The 20,411-nt window shown below is 32.1% G+C and overlaps 1 protein-coding gene across 1 annotated transcript in view; it reads right to left on the bottom strand.

Moving 5' to 3' along the window:
• Positions 1 to 439: 439 nt before the first annotated feature.
• LOC115890418 (homeobox protein B-H1-like) overlaps positions 440 to 20,411 on the bottom strand; it is a 156,034-nt gene continuing 136,062 nt past the window's right edge. Inside the window, exon 3 of the mRNA XM_030910647.1 lies at positions 440 to 1,419. Within this exon, the coding sequence (XP_030766507.1) occupies positions 972 to 1,419 (448 nt within the window). The 3' untranslated portion in view covers positions 440 to 971. The remainder of the gene's footprint in view (positions 1,420 to 20,411) is intronic.

Genomic DNA, 20,411 nt, shown 5'->3' with positions numbered 1-20,411 from the left:
AAATAAATAAACTTTATTTTAAATAATTACTAGCTTTAAACAGCAATAACTTGTTTAATTGGGACACTCTGTATCTTGTAAAAATATTTTTAAATTGTAGCTCTAATAGTTCTTTAACGAACCCAAAACTTACAATTTGTAAAAATCTAATCATTCAGCTACAATACTCCGTGTAGAATTTTAGAATAGATTTAGAAATGACATGTACCCCCTACTATATTGGAGTTTATTTGTAATACTTAAGATTATTACATGAATTTTCCTATTAGTTATAGTCATTATTTTTAAATTGTTTTGAGATCTTTTTTGAGGAGGAATATTAAATTATTAAATTGAGATTAGAATTAAATAGGTGCGGTGGGGTGTGGGGTAAACAAAAACGACAATACAGTAATAAAAACTTTAAATTCTTTATTCTATATGTTCTAATTTTAACATGAATAAACATAGTATTGAGCCAAAAAAAAGGAGAATTAAAAAGACGATTACATCGTTCTGGGTGCAATCAAACTGATATAAACAAAAATATTGTTCAAACAAGGAACAGACAATGTACATCATTAGTTATATAATACAAGGATCCGAACTATATTCGGATCTGGAATGTTATTTTTAAGTACACAGAAGGATTCTAAGAGATTTTGAAATACAATTTATATTTTTTCCATAGTGAAATTAGCTTTCAAACATTATAGTTTCAAGTCGAGTATTTTATTCTCTAAACTCTGGAAATGTAGTATATTTAGTAAGAAATCTTGTTCTTTGAATCCTTCCATCTTACAAGGCCAGCGCATTCTTAGGTACCTCTCAATCTCTAATAATACAGTAAAGAAACAAGGAAACATTTTATTTCTGTCTCTTTGATCCTACACGACACTTAAAAGCAGAAAATAAATTAACAAGTCCTTTTTACAGTACACTTTCTCATTTTATATCACAATATTACAAATACATCTTCCACTGGGCGATATTTACACATGAATCGTATCCTCATCGTCGGAAGGTGATCTCCTACCGGGACCAGGTGATCCGGGAGAACCGGGATCGAGCGGTGCGTCTGGACTAGGTGATCTGGGTGATGGACCTTCTGAAGCGGGGTTTGAATAGTAGCTAGATAAGGTACTTAAGGAACTGCTGGCTGCTAGTGATCCCAAATGGGCGCTTGGACCGGCCATGCCCATGCCCATGCCAGGCGGGTATAGTCTGTAGGGCAAGGGTTTCTGTAGGGTGGCTGCAGCAGCGGCCGCTGCTTGTCTGTAGTAGAGGTCTGCAGCGGTGGGGGCAGCTGCCGGGCCGGCGTTTTGAGGGGGATACCAGCAACCGTAGGGGGGACCGCCGTAGATGCGCTGGAAGGCTGCGTAGTTGCCGGCTTCGGCGAGCAGTTCTAGGCCTACGGCTGTTTGTCGTTTCCATTTCGTTCTGAAACAAGGAAAAATACCTATTAGTTTTATTTTATAATTTTATTTAATAGGCGTTCATACATTTTCAGTTATTGAGTTTCCAATAAGTACATATTAAATTTGTTGAAATACATATGAGTTTTATGGGTTACTAGAATTGCAAAGCAAGTAAATTATTTGAGTTGTATATTCTTTGAATAGTGATGAATAAATGCAAGACAAAGACAAGACTTTTTTGGTCTTGATCTTGTAGAGTCCAGTCATAGTCTGGGTCTTTTGAAATATATAGATTTTTGCTAGAGGATTTTATGGTTTTCCAAATAAGTTCAAAATAATGGAGTTATTTTATTTTAAAAACTAAAAAAAAATATTTTTTGGTTAAATTTTGAGAACCACTGGATCTTTTCTGGGTTTTGTTTCTTGTAGATTTAACCTACTACCTATATTGCCATTTTATCAAGAAATTATGTTTTTATTGATACAGCAATTTTGAACAAATAACTAATTTTCTACATCATATTTATTTATTTGGATGATTCAGAAAAGATAGGTTAAGTTAATAAATGGTTGAGGCTTTTACCTTTTCCGAATGGAATGGTATTATTGGCAAGTTTCGATAAATGAGATTTTATACGAATATGCCTTGTTTTTGACAGCTATATACCATATATCACATGTTTGCAAGGCAATAGTTTTGTGGAAATCCTTTTATTGATTTTTTTATTTAATAAATAGGGGTAAGTAAATAAAAATATCGTTATTTTTGTTTTAATTCTTATCTATGAAAGATGAGATGTAAATAAAAAAGCTGGGTCTTGGTCATGCAGATCTAATGATGGTCTAATGCTTTTTGAGAAAGACCAAGACCAGTCCAGCGCATCATTATCATTGACTGTAGTCAGAGCTGAAATCATTTAAAAAACGATTTACATCAAAGATCAAAAATACATTTCATTTGGACAAATGAGTTAAATAAAAGATACTTTTGTCAATGAGAAAATATTTAGATATTTTAACAAAACAAGGTTCTTAAAGTTTTTGTCAGTTAATGCGTGTCGACGAGGTGAATTTATAAATGTGGCATAAGAGAACGTAGAGCAGAGGAGCTCTCCAATAGAGCAGAGGAAGGTAACATACAATTGCATTTTAAAAACATTTCAACACACTATATTTGTGTAAAATGTCCATGCCATTGGAAGGATTCTGAAGGTACTACAGCAATTGTAGATAATTCCAAATTCGTTCAAAGCAGAATTTTAGTGTTCATTTTGCTCATAGATGTTTGCAACGGCTGTTAGCTCAAAAAACCATCTACCTCATTTTGAACATCTATTGGTTTTGGTTCGATATTATCTTCAGCAGTTATAAATTTCTTTGCAGCGTTAATTATCATATTTTTCACTTGACTTTCTTGAAGAATTAAGCAGGCATTTTTGAAAAAAAAGGTGCTCGGTGGCGTAGAGGTACAGGCTCTCTAAAAATTGTTTTGGTACCTAGGTCGACTCAGCCTTAAATGAGTACTTGCATGGGATTCACAATCCTGAGGTAATAATAGGCGGTTGAAGCGTAGTGTTAGCCACATTACCTTCCTTGTATACCGAACGGCTCTAGTATGGCAAGCTTTACCTTGCTACTCCCAAGGCGTTGAACGCTATATACGGGAGCTGTTATTATTATTTTTGAAATACTGAAGCTATTTTTAATAGTATTTAGACCGTCTCTAATTTTTTTTTATTTATTTGTTTATTAATATTTGGGATACAAACAGAACAAATGTTCCACTACAGTATCCACTTAATAAATTTAAATCAATCGGAAAAAATCTAAATCTTCGGTAAAGATTTAAATCACTTCTAAGAGATTTAAATACTTTCGAAAGTATTTAAACAATTTTGTTAGTATTTAAATCCTCTCTAAAACATTTAAATCATATTTTTAAGTTCAAAATCAAAGATAATTTGTATAAAGATTTAAATCTTAAATCAAAAATCATTTTCCGTAAAAAGATTTAAGATCAAATGATTTAAATCGATAAAAGTATTTAAATCATAAAACGATTTAAACTTCTGACTTTAGTGGATGATTACAGTAGATGATTGCAATATTTTTATGTTGTTTCATTAATATCTCTTCAATTTAGTAGATTTCTTTTATAAAACAATATACTATACAGGATAGGATGAAAGAGCTGTGAATTTAAACAAAATATTAAAATATACAGTTAGTAAATACTATATTTCCGAACATCTAAAAACGACCTTATTTTTTAAAGCACCCGAGCTGTTACTTCCCGTTCTTGCCTACCATGACCGGCACTTTTTCAAATTTTACGCACTAATATGATTGTAATAACATATCGAACGAGAACAAAGCATTTTTTCCTGGTCTGGCCGACCACAAATTCGAACATATGCCGTAATTTCGATCTGAGCGCCACAATATGTTCGTTCGTCAACGAGCAACCGGCAATATGCCGTGGCTATTGACGTGACGTTTCACCAACTAAACGCCTAACAATGCTCAATTTATATTAATTTTGTGGTTTTTCCTTTAAGGTCTATTCGACCCTATCTCTCTACGGTTCCGGTATATATATATTTTTTTTTTCGTTTATTAAAAGATTCGTTAGTTTAATATTCTATTAACTTGTGACCACATTACGTTTTGGTTAATTAGATATTTTTAATAAAGAATAGTTGTCATCGTAACTAACCAATAATACCGGGTGCGTCTCAAAAGTGTTTCACTCTTCTAACTTATTTATTTACTAGCGTGTACCAGCGACTTCGTTCGCGTCGATTTAATCATTTGTAATGGTGATGATAAAGCAAAGCAAGAATTTCCATTAACATACAAACTGGATAAAATTTTCTCACATTTATGTCAGCTTGAGAAAAAAACAATATGGCGATATTATTATATAACTTGGTAATATTTGAGGGGTAGTTTCATCTCGTTGGAATTTGACTTTCGAAAAATCCGTTTGCCAAAAATAAGCTTTTTACGTCAAGCAGTTTAAGCAGAATCGTGGTTAAGAAACTACCCAAATTTTTGGAACACCCTGTATGATTTTTTAAAAAATTTCAAAATATGTAAAAAAACCAAATAAATTATGCTTGTCCAAGCGTTTTCCCGAAAGACTAACCGTTTTTTAAATAACAAATATTGTAATATTTGAGGGGCGTTTTCACCCTCTTGGAATTTGAGATTCGAGAAACCCCTCCTTATCGAACCTCTGCACCCCACAGTCAATCCGTTTGCCAAAAATCAGCTTTAAACGTCAAGCAGTTTAAGCAGAATCGTGATTACTCAATGGTCATATTTTATGTAACACCCTGTATAAATTTATAAAAAATCTTAAAATATGTAAAACAACAAAATAAAATATACGTGTTTAAGAGTTTTTCCGAAAAACTCACCGGTTTTTAAATAAAAAATATTTTAATATTTGAGGGATAGTTTCACCCTCTTAGAATTCGAGTTTCCAAAAATCAGCTTTTTACGTCAGGCGCTTTAAGCAGGATCGTGATTAATCAATGACCAGATTTTTCGAAACACCCTGTATACATTTTTAAAAAATCTTAAAATATATAAAAAAACAAAATAAAATATACGTGTTTAAGCGTTTTCTCGGAAACTTGACCGTTTTTTAAATAAAAAATATTGTAATATTTGAGGGGTGGTTTCACCCTCTTGGAACTGGAATTTCGAAAAATCCCTTCTTATCGAACCTCTACATCCTAGAATTAACCTGTATGCCAAAATTGAGCTTCTTACGTTGATTGGTTTGAGCAGGATCGTGATTAATCAGTATGTCAGTCACATTTTATATATTAGTATAGATTCAAATAAAAAAAACTAGATTAATGCCCACTTGCACCGTTTCTATAAACTTTAAAGGCTAAACAGTGATTAACTATAAAATATCATATAGTTAACCACTGTTTAGCCTTTAAATAAAGTTTATACAAACGGTGCAAGTGGGCATTAGTATGTTAGTATATGACATAAATTAGGATTGATTGACGTATTCAATTGTTTTTGGTCACTTCCTGTTTCACCGGAAATGACTGCAAGTTTTGATTTTTAAATGATTCCTTAAGTAGGTATTTTTTTTTACTTTAGTCGATAGAAAATGACACTCTCAATAGAAGATATAATATGTCAACTTTTGACATTTTCACATATGGTTTATTTGAAATTATAACATGCGGTTCATAACGACAATTTGACTCGAAACACCAAGTGTGTGGTATCATTCTATTCAGAATGTAATCTTCTATCCAATAAAGTAGAAATATACCGGGGGTGCCATTTAAAAATCAAAAGTTGTAGTTATTTCCGGTGAAACTGGAAGTGACCGAAAACAATTGATAACATCAATTAATCCTAATTTATGTCATATACTTATATACCAAATCTCGTTTATTTATCTGAAAAAATAATAAAGTTATAGGGGTGAGCCACTTTTAAGACGCACCCGGTATACATCATAAGTAAGTCCTTGTTCACGGTGCCCCATTTTCGTGTGTTTTATGGTGTTTCTCGTTTATGAGTAGACATATAAAGATGCTGTTTTCACATCACTCTTACTTTACTCCTGAAACTAAAGATGCTACACACTTATTTGTCCTAACTTCCTTTGTTCTTGAAATACAGGGCGAATTTGAAATTTTTGCATTTTTCGACTCCCCTTGTATCTCGGTTATCCTATAACTTATCGAAAAGGTGAAAACTGTGAGTTACGTAGCTGCTATGTGCTTCCTGTAGAATACAGTGACATAACTAATTTTTCGCTGAGAGCTGTAATTTTTGAAATAAGAATCAAACTTATGTTTTTAATAGGACACCATGTATATTATTTTTTATTTTATTTTTGTCTTATTCTGAGCTTTCTAAAAATATACCATACTTTCTACTTATTTTCATAAATAAGGTAAAAATACATTATTTTATATTTTAACATAAATAACCTAACTTATTTTGTATTAATTTTGCTCTCCATCGTATTATCTTAATAAACTGCATTGAAACATGTTTAATGTGTAGTTTTTAGATAACAGGCCCTTAGTCCCTTAGTCAGAGTTATTAATATTTTTATGCACTTGTGCAACAATTCTATAGACAAAATTAGCGTGGAATAGCCAATAAATAAAATTTGACGTCGAATAAATTATTTGATTGTTTTGATTACCTAATTTAAACCAGCCGCCTAGAGAAGCCCTATGAGAATATATATATATATAGAGTATATTATATTTTTAGAAAGCCATAATAAGTCAAATAAAATATTAAAATAATGTACAGGGTATCCCATTAAAAAAACATAAGTTTCGGTTATATTTCGAAAATAACAGTTCTCATCGAAAATCTAGTTACACTACTGAATTCTATGTGAAAAACTCTATGGGACAATTCAAATTCACCCTGTATTTCAAGAGCTAAAAGGGCTAGGACAAATCTGTATGTAGCAATTTTACTTTCATAAAAAAATAGCAAAGTAATATATGAAAACCGTATCTTTGTACTTCTACTTATAAACGAGAAACCCTGTAAACACACGAAAATGGGACACTCTGTACAGTGGTAAAAAGTTGATAATTTTATTATTAAGTAGATGGAATTAATATTATTAATCGTACTTTATTTTATATATTTACATTTTCCTTAAAATAGACCAAATTTTCATTTTCATTTTCTGGATAAAATATTTTTCTTACAATATAATTTAATATTTAGAATTATATAATGGTGTTTTTCTATTTAAAATAACCATGTTGACCTTTTCAGCTTACAACCTTCCAATTATTAATTTTTCTTCTATTGTCGATGCGGTCAGAATGAAAACGATGATTTCTTGCTTTGATGATGACTTGTAGAAAATTATTCTGTTTTGATAGAAAAACTAATAAATTAAAAACTTTTGTCACAATAGAAAATTACTGGTCGAAGCATCAATAATCATTTAGAGTAATAATTAGGATAAAATTAACATAGTGATAACTTACAATTGCATACATACGAGGGCTATCAGAATAAAACAAGGAGGATAAGGAAACAATATAACATTTTTCATATTACAAAATACTGATAACAAATAAAAAGTTTAATACACAAAATACCTTTCGGATATTTTGAAAAGGTTTTATATTGGTGAAACATCTGGACCATTGTTCGAATTAAAGAACATAAAAATTATTTAAAAAAGGACAATTTTCAGAAATATAAGATTTGTCAACATTCATTGGACATAGAGATTTTGGATTGGATTAATTAGACATTTCTACGTCGAACATAGTAACGAATATTACATTTTTTGTTTCATGTAAACTGGTTTAGACGAATAAGATACATTTCTTTTACGACTCTGATTCTGTTCCACATATTTTCCCGCCACCTCCTACAGACTTAAATAAAATACAGTGGAAATTACCTCACTGCCAAGTACGTTAACTTCTTCAGCTGTATCTTCTGCAAGCAGCTATTTATTAATTCCGTTTTTACGTTAAAAACAACTCTTCGTCGATCTGTGTTTATTGAAAATCGACAAAAAGATTTCTCTCGACTTCGTTTTTCGATCATTTGATTACACGCTTTGAGTAAATTTACAATTTAAATAATAATATCTTGTTTACTGTTATTATTTGCTCGAAGTGCAGGAAAAAGGCCGTTTCTTAATAAGGCGTTTCGAGTCGTCGGAATTTTAAGCGGTTTATTATTATTTGTTGTTGGAATCACATATACTGAAAATAATTCTGCTGTTACTTGGTTTGAAACAGTAATAATTTGCTAATGGTTGACGAATACCAAAATCAAATTCTGTATATAACAGTAAACACATACCATCCTGGACACTTCATCTCTGTGGTCTGTATTTTAATGTTTGCGAGAGATAAATGACCGGTTGACAGACAGAGAGGCAAAATAAAATGCGGCATACAGTGTTGCCGGTTTTTACCTGTGTACGAAGATGTGTGTAGAAAAAAATAAACTAAAATAAAAACTGCTAATGTATACTAATGAAATGAAGATAATATAGGTATCTAAGCTAAATATAATCTATTTCAGCTGTAGTAAAATGAGTAACTAATTATGAAAAATAAAGTTCCAACCCTAGATGCAACATTTTTCATAAATGCTTACTTGGGTTTGACATTTTGATGCAAAGTCTGGCAATAATGCGAAGAAGAAATGTATCAGCCCAACTTTTATCTCTTTTTAATACATTTGATTTTCCATTAAGCCCTGTCTACATTACCGTCTTACAGGTTAAAATCCAGACCACGCTTTTTACGATGACCAGATATACTTGATATCAACTAAAACTTTTAGTTACGTAATCGAGGGCGCCATTTTTAAATTCATTATTGCCAACCATGGATATATTCGCCTCCGGGCTGAGTAACTGGAATTTAAATTTACCGGTGGGGATTCAGATGGTAGCTTTGCTGAAAAAAATATCAAGTTGCCACATTTATTTATTTATTTCCTGACATTGTCATTCGTTTTGACACTTTAGTTTTGTATTACGAGTTTTTGGTTTAAATAAATAGTGTTGTGATACTTTAAGCTTAAACATATTTACTAGCAGACTTTGCGGCCAAACATTGTTCTTTTTAGAACCTCTTTTAGTGCGATGTGTACAAGATAGCTTAATAGCCAATGCAAAAAACACATCGCAACCTTATTAGAATATTTTGAACGGGAGGAAATCGGTATTAATGACTCTTTATGTCCCTTAAGTGCTGCTAAGAAGGTGAGTTTTGTTCATGTAAATAATAAGTGTTTATATATATATAAAATAGCTCTAAAAGCCTAAAAGGCTCATGGCTAGATTGGTTATCTTTCTCCATTTGTTTCTGTCTTTCGCCTTTTCTCCACCCATCCACTCTTATCCTTCTCGAGTCCTCTTCTACATCCTTTTTCCTTCTGATTCTCGGTCTACCCCTCCTTCTCTTTCCACCTATTTCACGTTTCATTATCATACTTGGAATTCTTGCTTCGGCCATTCGTTCAATGTGTTCCAGCCATTTCAGTCTTTGAGCTCTTGCTACTCCCGTTATACTCGGTGTCCGATATAGTTGCTTTACTTCTTCATTTGTTCTTCTGGTCCATACGTTGTCGATCTTCTTTCTTCCAAAAATCTTCCTCAATATTTTTCTTTCCCAAATCTCTAGCCTCGAACTGTCTGTTGCATTGAACGTACACGTTTCACATGCATACAGCACTATTGGTCTTATCATTGTTTGGTACATTGTGATTTTTAAACTTCTAGAAATGTTCTTACTCTTAATAATTTTCTGTAATGCGCTGACACATCTATTTCCTGCCATTATTCTTGTCATAACTTCTTGAGTTACATAATGATTCCTTAGAAATACTGCTCCCAGATATGTGAATGTATCTACTTCCTCAAACTTGTATCGTTTACCTCTCTCAAACTTCAATTGTAGACATCTTCCCTTCTCAAAATCTCTAGCTGACCACTCCATAAATTTCGTTTTCTTCTCATTAAACACTAAGCCTACTTTTTGCGCTTGATTTTCTAGTCTTTTGGTCACCGATATCAGCTCTTTCCGATCTCTTGCTAAGATAACCAAATCATCGGCGAAGGCTAAGCATTGGTGTCTTTTTGTATACAGAAGGCCCTCTCTGTTGATTCCCGCGTCTTTTATAATTTTTTAGTATTGAAAACGCGGCCATTTTTAGTATTGGTGTCACCTGAAATAAGTATAAGGGTTTTCCCCGGACGGAAATCTGCAGCTAAACAGGTTCGTATCCGTAACAGTCAATAAGACTCGGATCCTAATAGTCAATAAGACTCGTATCCTAATAGTCAATAAGACTCGTATCCAAATAGTCAATAAGACTCGTATCCAAATAGTCAATAAGACTCGTATCCTAATAGTCAATAAGACTATCCAAATAGTCAATAAGACTCGTATCCAAATAGTCAATAAAACTCGTATCCTAATAGTATATATATATCCTATAGTATAGTATATCCTAATCCTTTATACCTAACCTAACCTAACATTAGTCATAAGACTCGCAACCTACAAATGTCAGCTCTGTGACAAAGCACAACACAACATTACTTTACAGTCGGCCGTCCCGTCTACTACTGACTGACCTCCCGCGCGCCGGCAAGCTAAGCCTCCTCTTACATCACATTTTTACCTGATCACAAATATTTACATCGCTTGCCATAACTTCTTGAGTTATGGCAAGCTAAAACACCTGGCCGCATTTATATGGGACCCATCTTTGAAAAACGACATGCTAGAGGCGACATGGAGTTCAATAACCTGCCTAATCAACTTGTCAACACGTAAGTCGATAGCTGAATAGAGCAAGGTCGTCCGAGGGCCGAAATGAGGTCTTATTAGTGTGGGCCAACTATTTTATGGATATGGATGTTTAGTCTGGGAAAGCCGATATTATTATAAAAAAGAATATGCGTCAGGGCATGGGTTGTTAGGTACAGTTGGGCTATTTTAATCTAACTCTTTCCGTATGAGAAGCAGGGGGCAAATTATACGTGAAAGAGCGGAATAACATAAATAATAAATTTAGACTAATGCAATATTTTTTCTTGGCGCGTAGGATAATGCGCACAATCGATGCATTAAAGGGAATAATTAATTAAATCATTAAGTTCCAAAACATAAATAATTCGGGTCTCATCGGATTTGCTGATATATTTTGATAAAATTTAGGTTATTAGGACCTATATTTTTTTATATGATAATTATTTTTTTAATTAACAACTTAGGACAAAGAAAAAGCTTGCATGGTTTCCACCGCCAACGTAAAACAAATGAATTCAAGGCGGTGCCAAATACTTATTGGGATAAGTTTTTGTCGTTTAAATATTGTTGTAAATAATAATTATCATTTAATTAGTGCTAACTTATTAAATTTCACAACACGGCAAAATTTGAACAAAATCGGCTAACGGATCTTTGAGATATTAATAAAAAAGGTCTATTAGAAAACACCTTGACACCCCTGTATCTTTAAAATTATACATTTCCGGACACATGTTTATATGAACTTTTTACCTTAAAAACACTCAAAGAATCACCTCCTAAAGTTTGGCCACATACTTAATTAACATCCTGTATTTAAAAATGGCTATCTAGTGATTTAGTAAGCTATGTTTATTTTAATAGGAAAAAAATCATTTCATAAAAAATAAACAAACCCATAATACAAATACTATACACCAATTAATTAATTTTAATTGTATCTAAAGGTACTCTAATAATTGAAAAATGGACAGGAGCACTTAAAAATAACTTCATAGAGTATACCAAATATGCTAAAAATAATAATTCCAATAAAAAAACACAAATGGCACATTAAAATCTGCATTATCTGAAATCAAACTATAGCTAAACGGCTAATAAAATAATAGAGACAAGACGCCGACATATAACAACCGACTATAACAAGATGAGCAGTTTTTAATAATTATTCCGAGTTATTATTTCATACTTGTTTTACAATTATTGTAATACAGTAGCATTCCTTCAAATAAATTTTGATTTAAGTATTGTTAATATAGTCATATTAATGATTATAGCCCGTATGATTTCTAAAATAAATAATCAAGCGTGTTTTTATCAGAATTATTAAATGATTAAGTAGAAATAGTTAATATTTAGTAACTTCGTAAGTGTTATATTTTAATATAATTATGGATTGTGGTAAACTTGTATGAGTTTCAATCATTTATATTTAAAATCTTAGGGAAGGCAATATAGATTTTAGGCAGGAGAACTCAAGAGAACGACTGTGTAATTAGTATGCTGTACTTTTACTATGTATGCTGTACCTACTGCTATACAGGCGTATGCTGTACCTACTGCTATACGCCTATGGTGGTTGCGCACGTTGCAAAATCTGTGAATTTTTCTAACACTACACTAAACAGTACTGGAGATAGTGAATTCCCCTGTCTTAATCCGTCCCTGTCCCTTTTCTTGTTTACTTTGAGTTCATTTGCTGTCTCTTGGAGTGTCAATTGTATCATCTTGGTCAGTTTCTTGCTAACCCCTAATTCTGTTAATGCTCTAAACACTTACTTACGTCCTTTTAACTTTGTCACATGCCTGCTGAAAGTCGATATAAATAGGAGCATTGTCTGTTTTCCGTATTCATAACTCTCCGCTTGTATTTTTCTAAGGGTAAATAAAGTGTTTATATATTTATAATTAATTTATTTTTGTTTGCTAAAATATTTTGATTAAAAGAAAATATATAAAAGTAGACAACGCTGTGCCTGTCAAGCTTAATCACGTGACTAAAAGTTTATTTGATTTGATCTATAGGTATACAGTGCCATAGATAAAGTCATATAAGGATCATATAAGATTTTTATATATTTATTAAACTAGGTGTCATTCAGTATTGGCTAGTTTTGTTGGAGTTTGACAGAATGCATAAAGATTTTTTCAAGAATATACTTTTCTGAGAATCAAAATTTTTTTTTTTTCATTTGTGCAATATTCTTGGCCACACTGTATAAAATGATCTAGGAACACACTTATATATCTTTCCCTTTCTATAATAAGTGCATTCGCGGATCGTAATGAGCGTTAAATGCAAATAAATCGTAGTTGTAAAAGTGGTTTTTAATGGTTATGGCGGGACTATTAAAGTCGTTGCGTTGAAGTATAGCGCGCTGCGGCAGAATTTCGTTTATACTGTTTTATTAGTTTAGATGTTTCCAGAATGTAGAAACAAGCGAAATATACATAAATGAGAGAAAGATGGTATTAAAAATTTTAATTTGTTTATTATATGAAATAAATAAAATACGGCGTATAAATAAATATTAGTTATGATTGATGATTTTTTAAGATTAGTAGTTAATATTACTTTTTTCAAACGCCCCAAAAATATTAATTTTTGCGGCGTGATTGACATTATAAAATAGTATATTGTTTTATTGGGAGTACAAATGACACTTTTTATTGCAAGGCTGCACGTTTGACGGACGAGCGTTAGTGATACAGCTACAGCCGAGGCACAAAAAGTCATTTTTACTCCGAATAGAACATGCTATTTTTTTCAAACGCCACAAATAATTTTTTAAACAATTTCAAACGTTCCAAATAATATAAGAATATTTAAAAGTCAGATCTTGTATGTAATTATACAGGGTGTTTCACTTAAGATGGATACAAGCCAATACCTTGGTTGTTTGTTGAGCGATCTTTTTCATTTCTGGCAGGAGGCTGTATGGTTATAAGACGTATATTTTGCCCAGGGTAAGAAATTATATTTTTCGAGTCAAGAGTAAACTACCCTTAGGACAGTATTTATTTGAAATCTGATAAATTATATTGAATCCTCCTTGTCAGATAAATATTGATACAGGGTGCGTCATTAAAATAAGAATTTTTTTATTATTATTTTTTAAGTACTTACGACGCCACTGGATAAACAACAGATTTATTATCAATAACCAATTATAACTTATAACAAATTATCAATTAATAATCGATTTAAGTTTTCACATAGCTTCCATAATAATTAAGATACGATACAAAAAAACTAAATATGTTCAATTTATTTTGTTTACTTTAAAAAATTGTTTTTTCAGCTTGCTAATACAAATGAATAAAATGAGTTACAAAATAATTTAAAAACCCAGTTTTCAATGGAATCTGAAATATGATTTTTATTCGTTTCCATTGAGGAATATTTTAAAAAATCCAAATAGTTAGATATTTAAAACAATCACTATTAACTTTGAAAAATATGCTCTAAACAAAGATTTATAAAACTATGACGAACTAAAGTCAACATCTTCGACCAAACCACCTTAAAAAAAACGATTATTAATTGATAATTGGTTATAATTGGTTATTGATAATAAACCAGTTGTTTATCCAGTGGCGTCGTAAGTACTTAAAAAAATAATTATAAAAATAAAGATGTCTTATTTTAATGACCCACCCTGTATCAATATTTATCAAAATTAGAACTTAAGTATCTTAGGCAAGGAGGATTCAATATAATTTATCAGATTTGAAATAAATACTGTCCTAAGGGTAGTTTACTCTTGACTCGAAAAATATCAAACCCCATTAAAACGTACGTCTATGAGGTATCGCATTTATTCTTGCCCTGGGTAAAATGTACGTCTTATAGCCATACAGCCTCCTGCCAAAAATGAAAAAGATCGTTCAACAAACAATCAAGATATTGGCTTGTATCCATCTTAAGTGGGACACCCTATATATCGAGAAACTATGGTTACGCTCGTTGAATTTGACATATTATGTCAGTTTAATAATATATTTTCGTACTTTATGCTTAGGCGTAAAAGTGCTTTACTTTTATGCGTAGGCGTTAAAATGACTTTTTTATATTGTCAATCACAAATTAATACTTTTGTGACGTTTGAAAAAAAATCATTTTGAAGACTAAAAAAAGGCGTAAAAGCACAACGCCTAAGCACAAAAGTATAATACAAAAATATATTATTAAACTGATATTACACAACCACCACCATCTTTTGACCACCCGTTATATACAAATGACACTCTATATGTCATTTAAAATGCTTTGATAACATTCCTTTCTACTTCAACTGTAAGATTTTTAGTAACACAATAAATATTTAGTACAAAAGTTTTATTTAAATGGTAAAAAGCAATTAAATTGTAACTTTTGAAACTATTTTGTTGTCCCTTGGTATGTTCTGCACCTCTACTTAAATACTCTTCAGTTTCCACCGTTAACTTTTGAAAGCCTGTTGAAATTTCTGATGATTATACATATTTTTGGTACTTTGTTGTTCTTTTTCGGCTTAAATTAACAGGAAGTGGGCCGTTACCACCCCCTCGACTAAAAACCCACAAAAATACCCTAAAGGGCCACTAATTAGCCTTTTTGCCGCCCCCGACTCAAGGGACAGAAACAATTTTGGCACTTGGAGTGAACCGCATGAGCCGGCACTTTACCTCGTGGTCACCTTTGGCGATTGTTTTTTCGAAAATTAAAAGTCCTTTTCGAAAATTACGGGTTCTGGTGTGTTCTTTAAGGCATTGGGACCGATATTTTTCTGCCGCGTCATTATTTGGACTAGAGGAAAATTAAGTACTGGCGTCTAGTCGATGGTTTCAACTATGGGAAAAAGTTCACAGTTGTTAAAGGCTCGTCTGTAAAACAGTTTAACTAAAATAAATGGATTGGAAGTTAAATATACTTGATTCTATACGAACTGTTGCAGTATTGATCATTTTCAATGAATGTATAAATTCAGATTTGGACATTCTGAAAACTTATTTGGATAGTCCTTATACCGGATGCGCGTGCGTCTCAAAAGTGGCTCACCCCTATAACTTTTTTTAATTTTTCAGTTAAAAAAAAACATATTTGGCATGGTAGTATATGACATAAATTAGGATTGATTGACATATTCAATTGTTTTCAATCACTGCCTGTTTCAACGGAAATGACTACAACTTTTGATTTTTAAATGGCACCCTCGGTATTTTTTTACTTTATTCGAAAGAAAATAACACTCTGAATAGAATGACATATTATATGTCAACTTTTGACATTTTCGCATATGGTTTATTTGAAATTATAACTTGCGGTTCGTAACGAAAATTTGACTCGAAATACCAAGTGTGTGGTATCAAATTATTTGTAAAAAAATGCTTTTTCCAAATATGCTAATGAGCCGCCCTCGTCCATTTGAAAAAATTGAGATATGATTAAAAATACGATTTGTGCATTTTCTAACTGGACTCTAATAAGACACTAAAAATATTAGACGATCAAATCTATTTTTCCAAGGCTCCTTGATTATGAATTAACGTGTATGTGTTTTTAACATAGCCATGGCAGTCTAGACTGAATTTTAAAATACGATTTTTTTATTAAGCGAGAATGTCAAAAGTTGACATATGGTATGTCATTCTATTCAGAATGTCATTTTCTATCGAAGAAAGTAAAAAAAATACCGAGGCTGTCATTAAAAATCAAAAGTTATAGCCATTTCCGGTGAAACTGGAAGTGACCAAAAACAATTGAATACGTCAATCAATCTTAATTTATGTCATATACTAATATACTAAATCTCGTTTTTTTATATGAAGAAATAAAAAGTTATAGCGGTGAGCCACTTTTGTCTCTTATTGGAATTTGCTTTATTAATTATCTTTTTGGAAAGTGCACTTACCTATACATCACTGTATAGGTATTTAGGAGGTCATAAGCTTTTAAAAATTAAATAAAAGATCCAATTATTATTCATTCAAAAATAAGTTGGTTATTACTAGCATTTTCTTAGAAAGAGAAAACACTGACAATGATGAAGTGGCATTAATTTTAAATTACCTCATCAAAACACCAAAATTTAAAATCGCTTTTACATTTTTTTTCTGAAAGCCGTCGAAAGTATTCGAATTTTTTTAATTTTTAAAACGTCATATTTTGGACAAAAAGTTGTAAAACTGCCACAATTTGGCATTATTTGAATTTGAGATACCCCGTCCAATATTTAGACAACATTTGTTATAATAATATAATATGGAAAAACACTTTCTAAACTCATTCTAAAATTACTCGTAACATGACAAATATAGTTTTAACAAGTGGACGAATTTGTCGGTGGCCCTAAAATAGCCGCAGCACAGTCTACAATAAAATCATAAAAGGCCATAGACGATGCCATAGCGTACAATCGCTGGCCTATCTGCATGTTGCCTCCGCAGCAGCGTGCACAGCAATAAAATCATTAGTGTTTTGATTTATAGGGGTGGGAGGGCCGAAATTTACACACGGGGTGAAACACAGAGTAAAAGGGTAATTTATGCTGAAAGCGGGGCTAATTCTGGTACGGTTTTTTGGGGTGGCGACGCCCTAGACCAGACAGTTTTCCGAAAAAGCTACGTACTAGGTTTTCTATTTCAAATTTTCATTCAAGATAATATTTGCAGAAAATGGTAGCCTAAATATATAAATATATTATTAAGTACAAAAATATATTTTTAGATAATTTTTGTATACAGGGTGGTCCGAACTGTATTCCGGAAACTTCGGCAGCATATTCTGCAGATCAAAATAAGTAAAAAAGTTCGTATAAATGTATGTCCTAAAATGATTAGTTTTGGAGATACAGGGTGTAGAAATTTCATTTTTATTTCGATTTTTTCCAAATAATTTATGAAGTAACGTCAATATTTGAATGAAAATTGGTGTCTGGCAATTTTTTGCCATGAGAAATTTGATTTTGGTGTCAATATGACTCCTACTTGTAGAGGGCGCCACCTACATATGTTTTAACTGGTTTGAAGAGTAATAACTTTTCGTCCATACCTGTAGAAAACTACTGAGTAAAAGAACATACATTTACAACTTTTTTTACATAAAAAAGGTCTCTTGGTAAAAATCGCTACGAGTAATGGTTCTCGAGATATTTGGAATTGAAATTATCAATACCTGTCATCATTGACATAAACTAAACATGTTGACTAAATAGTTCTCAGAACGAAATCATAAATTTGAAATCTTTTTGTGCCAAAAATTCAACAGAAAATGTTTAATCATAATTTTTTCGCAGAAAAATTTATGATTAATTAAAAAAAATGTATTATTTCCAGGATTATTTCAGTCAAATAACTATACTCAACGTGCTTATTTTTTGTCAATAATGACCATGATCAAATTTCTGGTGTCACAAAAGTCCCAGATGCCAATTTTCGTCCAAATATTGACGTTATTTCAGAAATTATTTAGGAAAAATCAAAATAAAAATGAAATTTCTGCACCCTGTATCTCTGAAACTAAGTATTTTAGGACATACATTTATACGAACTTTTTTACTTATTTTTATCTGCAGAATATGGTGCGACTTAACGGGGGAACAAACAAAATCAAAAAACATACAAAAAGAGGTGAAACAAAAATCAGGTATTGCAGACTATTTGTGGTCCAAATAGCACAACATAAAGTGGTCGGAAGTCCAAGCTATTGACAAAGAACTCCATTAGCAGCAGCGTAAATTCAAAGAAGTCTTTGAATTTAATTAATCTTCCCACACTGTAGCAATCATTTATAAAACGTCCCAAAACTGGCGTCTTCAGTGGATAACCACGCTGGATTGTACCGAACTCCGTCATGGGTGAATGGCCTATAAGATTTTTATTAGTTCAAAAAACTTGTTAATGGTCAATAATAAATCTGACCAAAATTCTGTGTAAGTTAAAGTAAAGAGAGAATGGAAGTCCAAAATTCTTTTAGTGTTAACACTGAATTATAGTCGACTAAATTCAAAGTTAGATAGATATAGAAAACAAAGAAATGAAATAAAATAAACAGCACCATGATTCCACTACTACTACCACACTACTTTCTCCAAATACCTGACCGCACCTAACCACAGATCAATAAGCGACCATTGGTCACGGCTCTAAACTCCACTAACCGACGTCGCTCTAAACATCCTTATTACACTTTTAAGTGTTAAAACACACAATGCCTTTTTCTAAAAGTAAATAAACACTGCGGACGTTTTTCGGCTGAACGGTGAATAGGCTCGTCCGAGGAAAAAAGCCGCATCGTAATAAAATCTATAGTGAAGCGTTTTACGCCGATTTACCAGAACAAATTTCAGAAGTCGACGGTCACGGACCGATTTACTGTGTCCAAAATACGGCCGCTGGTCAACTGGTCCGGCGGATAATTTGTGGAAAAAAATCCGTTCTTGAACGTAGAGTAAAACCTGTCTGAATCGCAGTGAGAATACACAATTTTAAGGACCACAGAATTTTAAATAATGTCTATACTTTTGTGAATGGTTTATTTCTGAAAAAAACTATGAGTATTTGCCACAGCATTAGAAATCTAAGAAATAAAATTATTTTTATTGTTCCATGTTACTGTGTTCCAAACCTATCCATCCAAATGACTATATTTGTCTACTTCGAGGGCACTTCATTATTTTAACACAGACACGTCTATTAAATATGACGTTCTGATTGACTGACATTACATAGAGCTAAAATTCAAATTGACAATTGAAAGAGTGGCGGCAATAACCCGGCAGCTCCGTTTTAATAATTTGTGGGAAATCGAAAAAGAGCTGTTCGGTTTTTGCTACAAACCCAGAGCAAGACAGCACCAACTAACGTCGCCGATTAAGTACACATACTGAGAGAACGAGATTAACGATCGGTCAGTTTTTTTAAAGGTTAATTCATTAAAAATCTCATTTTCGAAAAAAAGTGAGCTGCCTGATTATTGCAGCCACCCCTTCAATACTCGAAAGGCAAAAAAAATTGGCTTAAAAAATTGTCACATTAATAATTTGTAAATCGTTGGTCTAAGTTAGCGATTTTTTCAAATTCGATTTTTCATGAGATACGTCAAAATATATTTCAGTACCGTTTGATAGAGAGTTATCCCGTAGTTTAAAAATAATTCTCAAGAATGTCAATTATAAACTTGCGTATAGTGCTAATAATAAATTGTATTAGGTAATCTTAAAGATAAGCAAACTAGAAGATCAATATTAACTAAATTTAATAAACATTATGGCTCAAATAATATATGGTAGACCGGATACATTTTGCGATGTTCAACATGTAAATGTAAAGATAATACGAACAGGGATATTGGAGAACTTGAAGAACTGGACATTCCTTCCAGTTTTCTGTTCTTATTGCTAATTGCTTTCTGCTAATTGTTGGTAAGATTCATAAAGATTATTTATTTTAACCTTCGAGCGGCGGCGTCCGAAATTTTGTACCGCAATTTTACTAGTTTAGTTAAAACAAAATATCCATTGGACTTAGATCGATGATGCCATTAAATATGCTTATTTAGGCACATTTGACACCCTGGGTCGTAGTAGTTGGGTATCCAGCGATTTTGGTTCAGTAGCAATTCTGTGGTAAACCTGGCAACTACAGAAGTTGCGGTACTCCGTGCCGCTACGCGCTCAATTATATAAGTAAAATAGTTATCATATTATTTAATTATTTT

This window comes from Sitophilus oryzae, unplaced genomic scaffold (genome assembly GCF_002938485.1).
Source record: "Sitophilus oryzae breed Bouriz unplaced genomic scaffold, Soryzae_2.0 scaffold_864_pilon_pilon, whole genome shotgun sequence".
Lineage (NCBI taxonomy): Eukaryota > Metazoa > Arthropoda > Insecta > Coleoptera > Curculionidae > Sitophilus > Sitophilus oryzae.
This window is presented reverse-complemented; position numbering and strand designations above follow the sequence as displayed.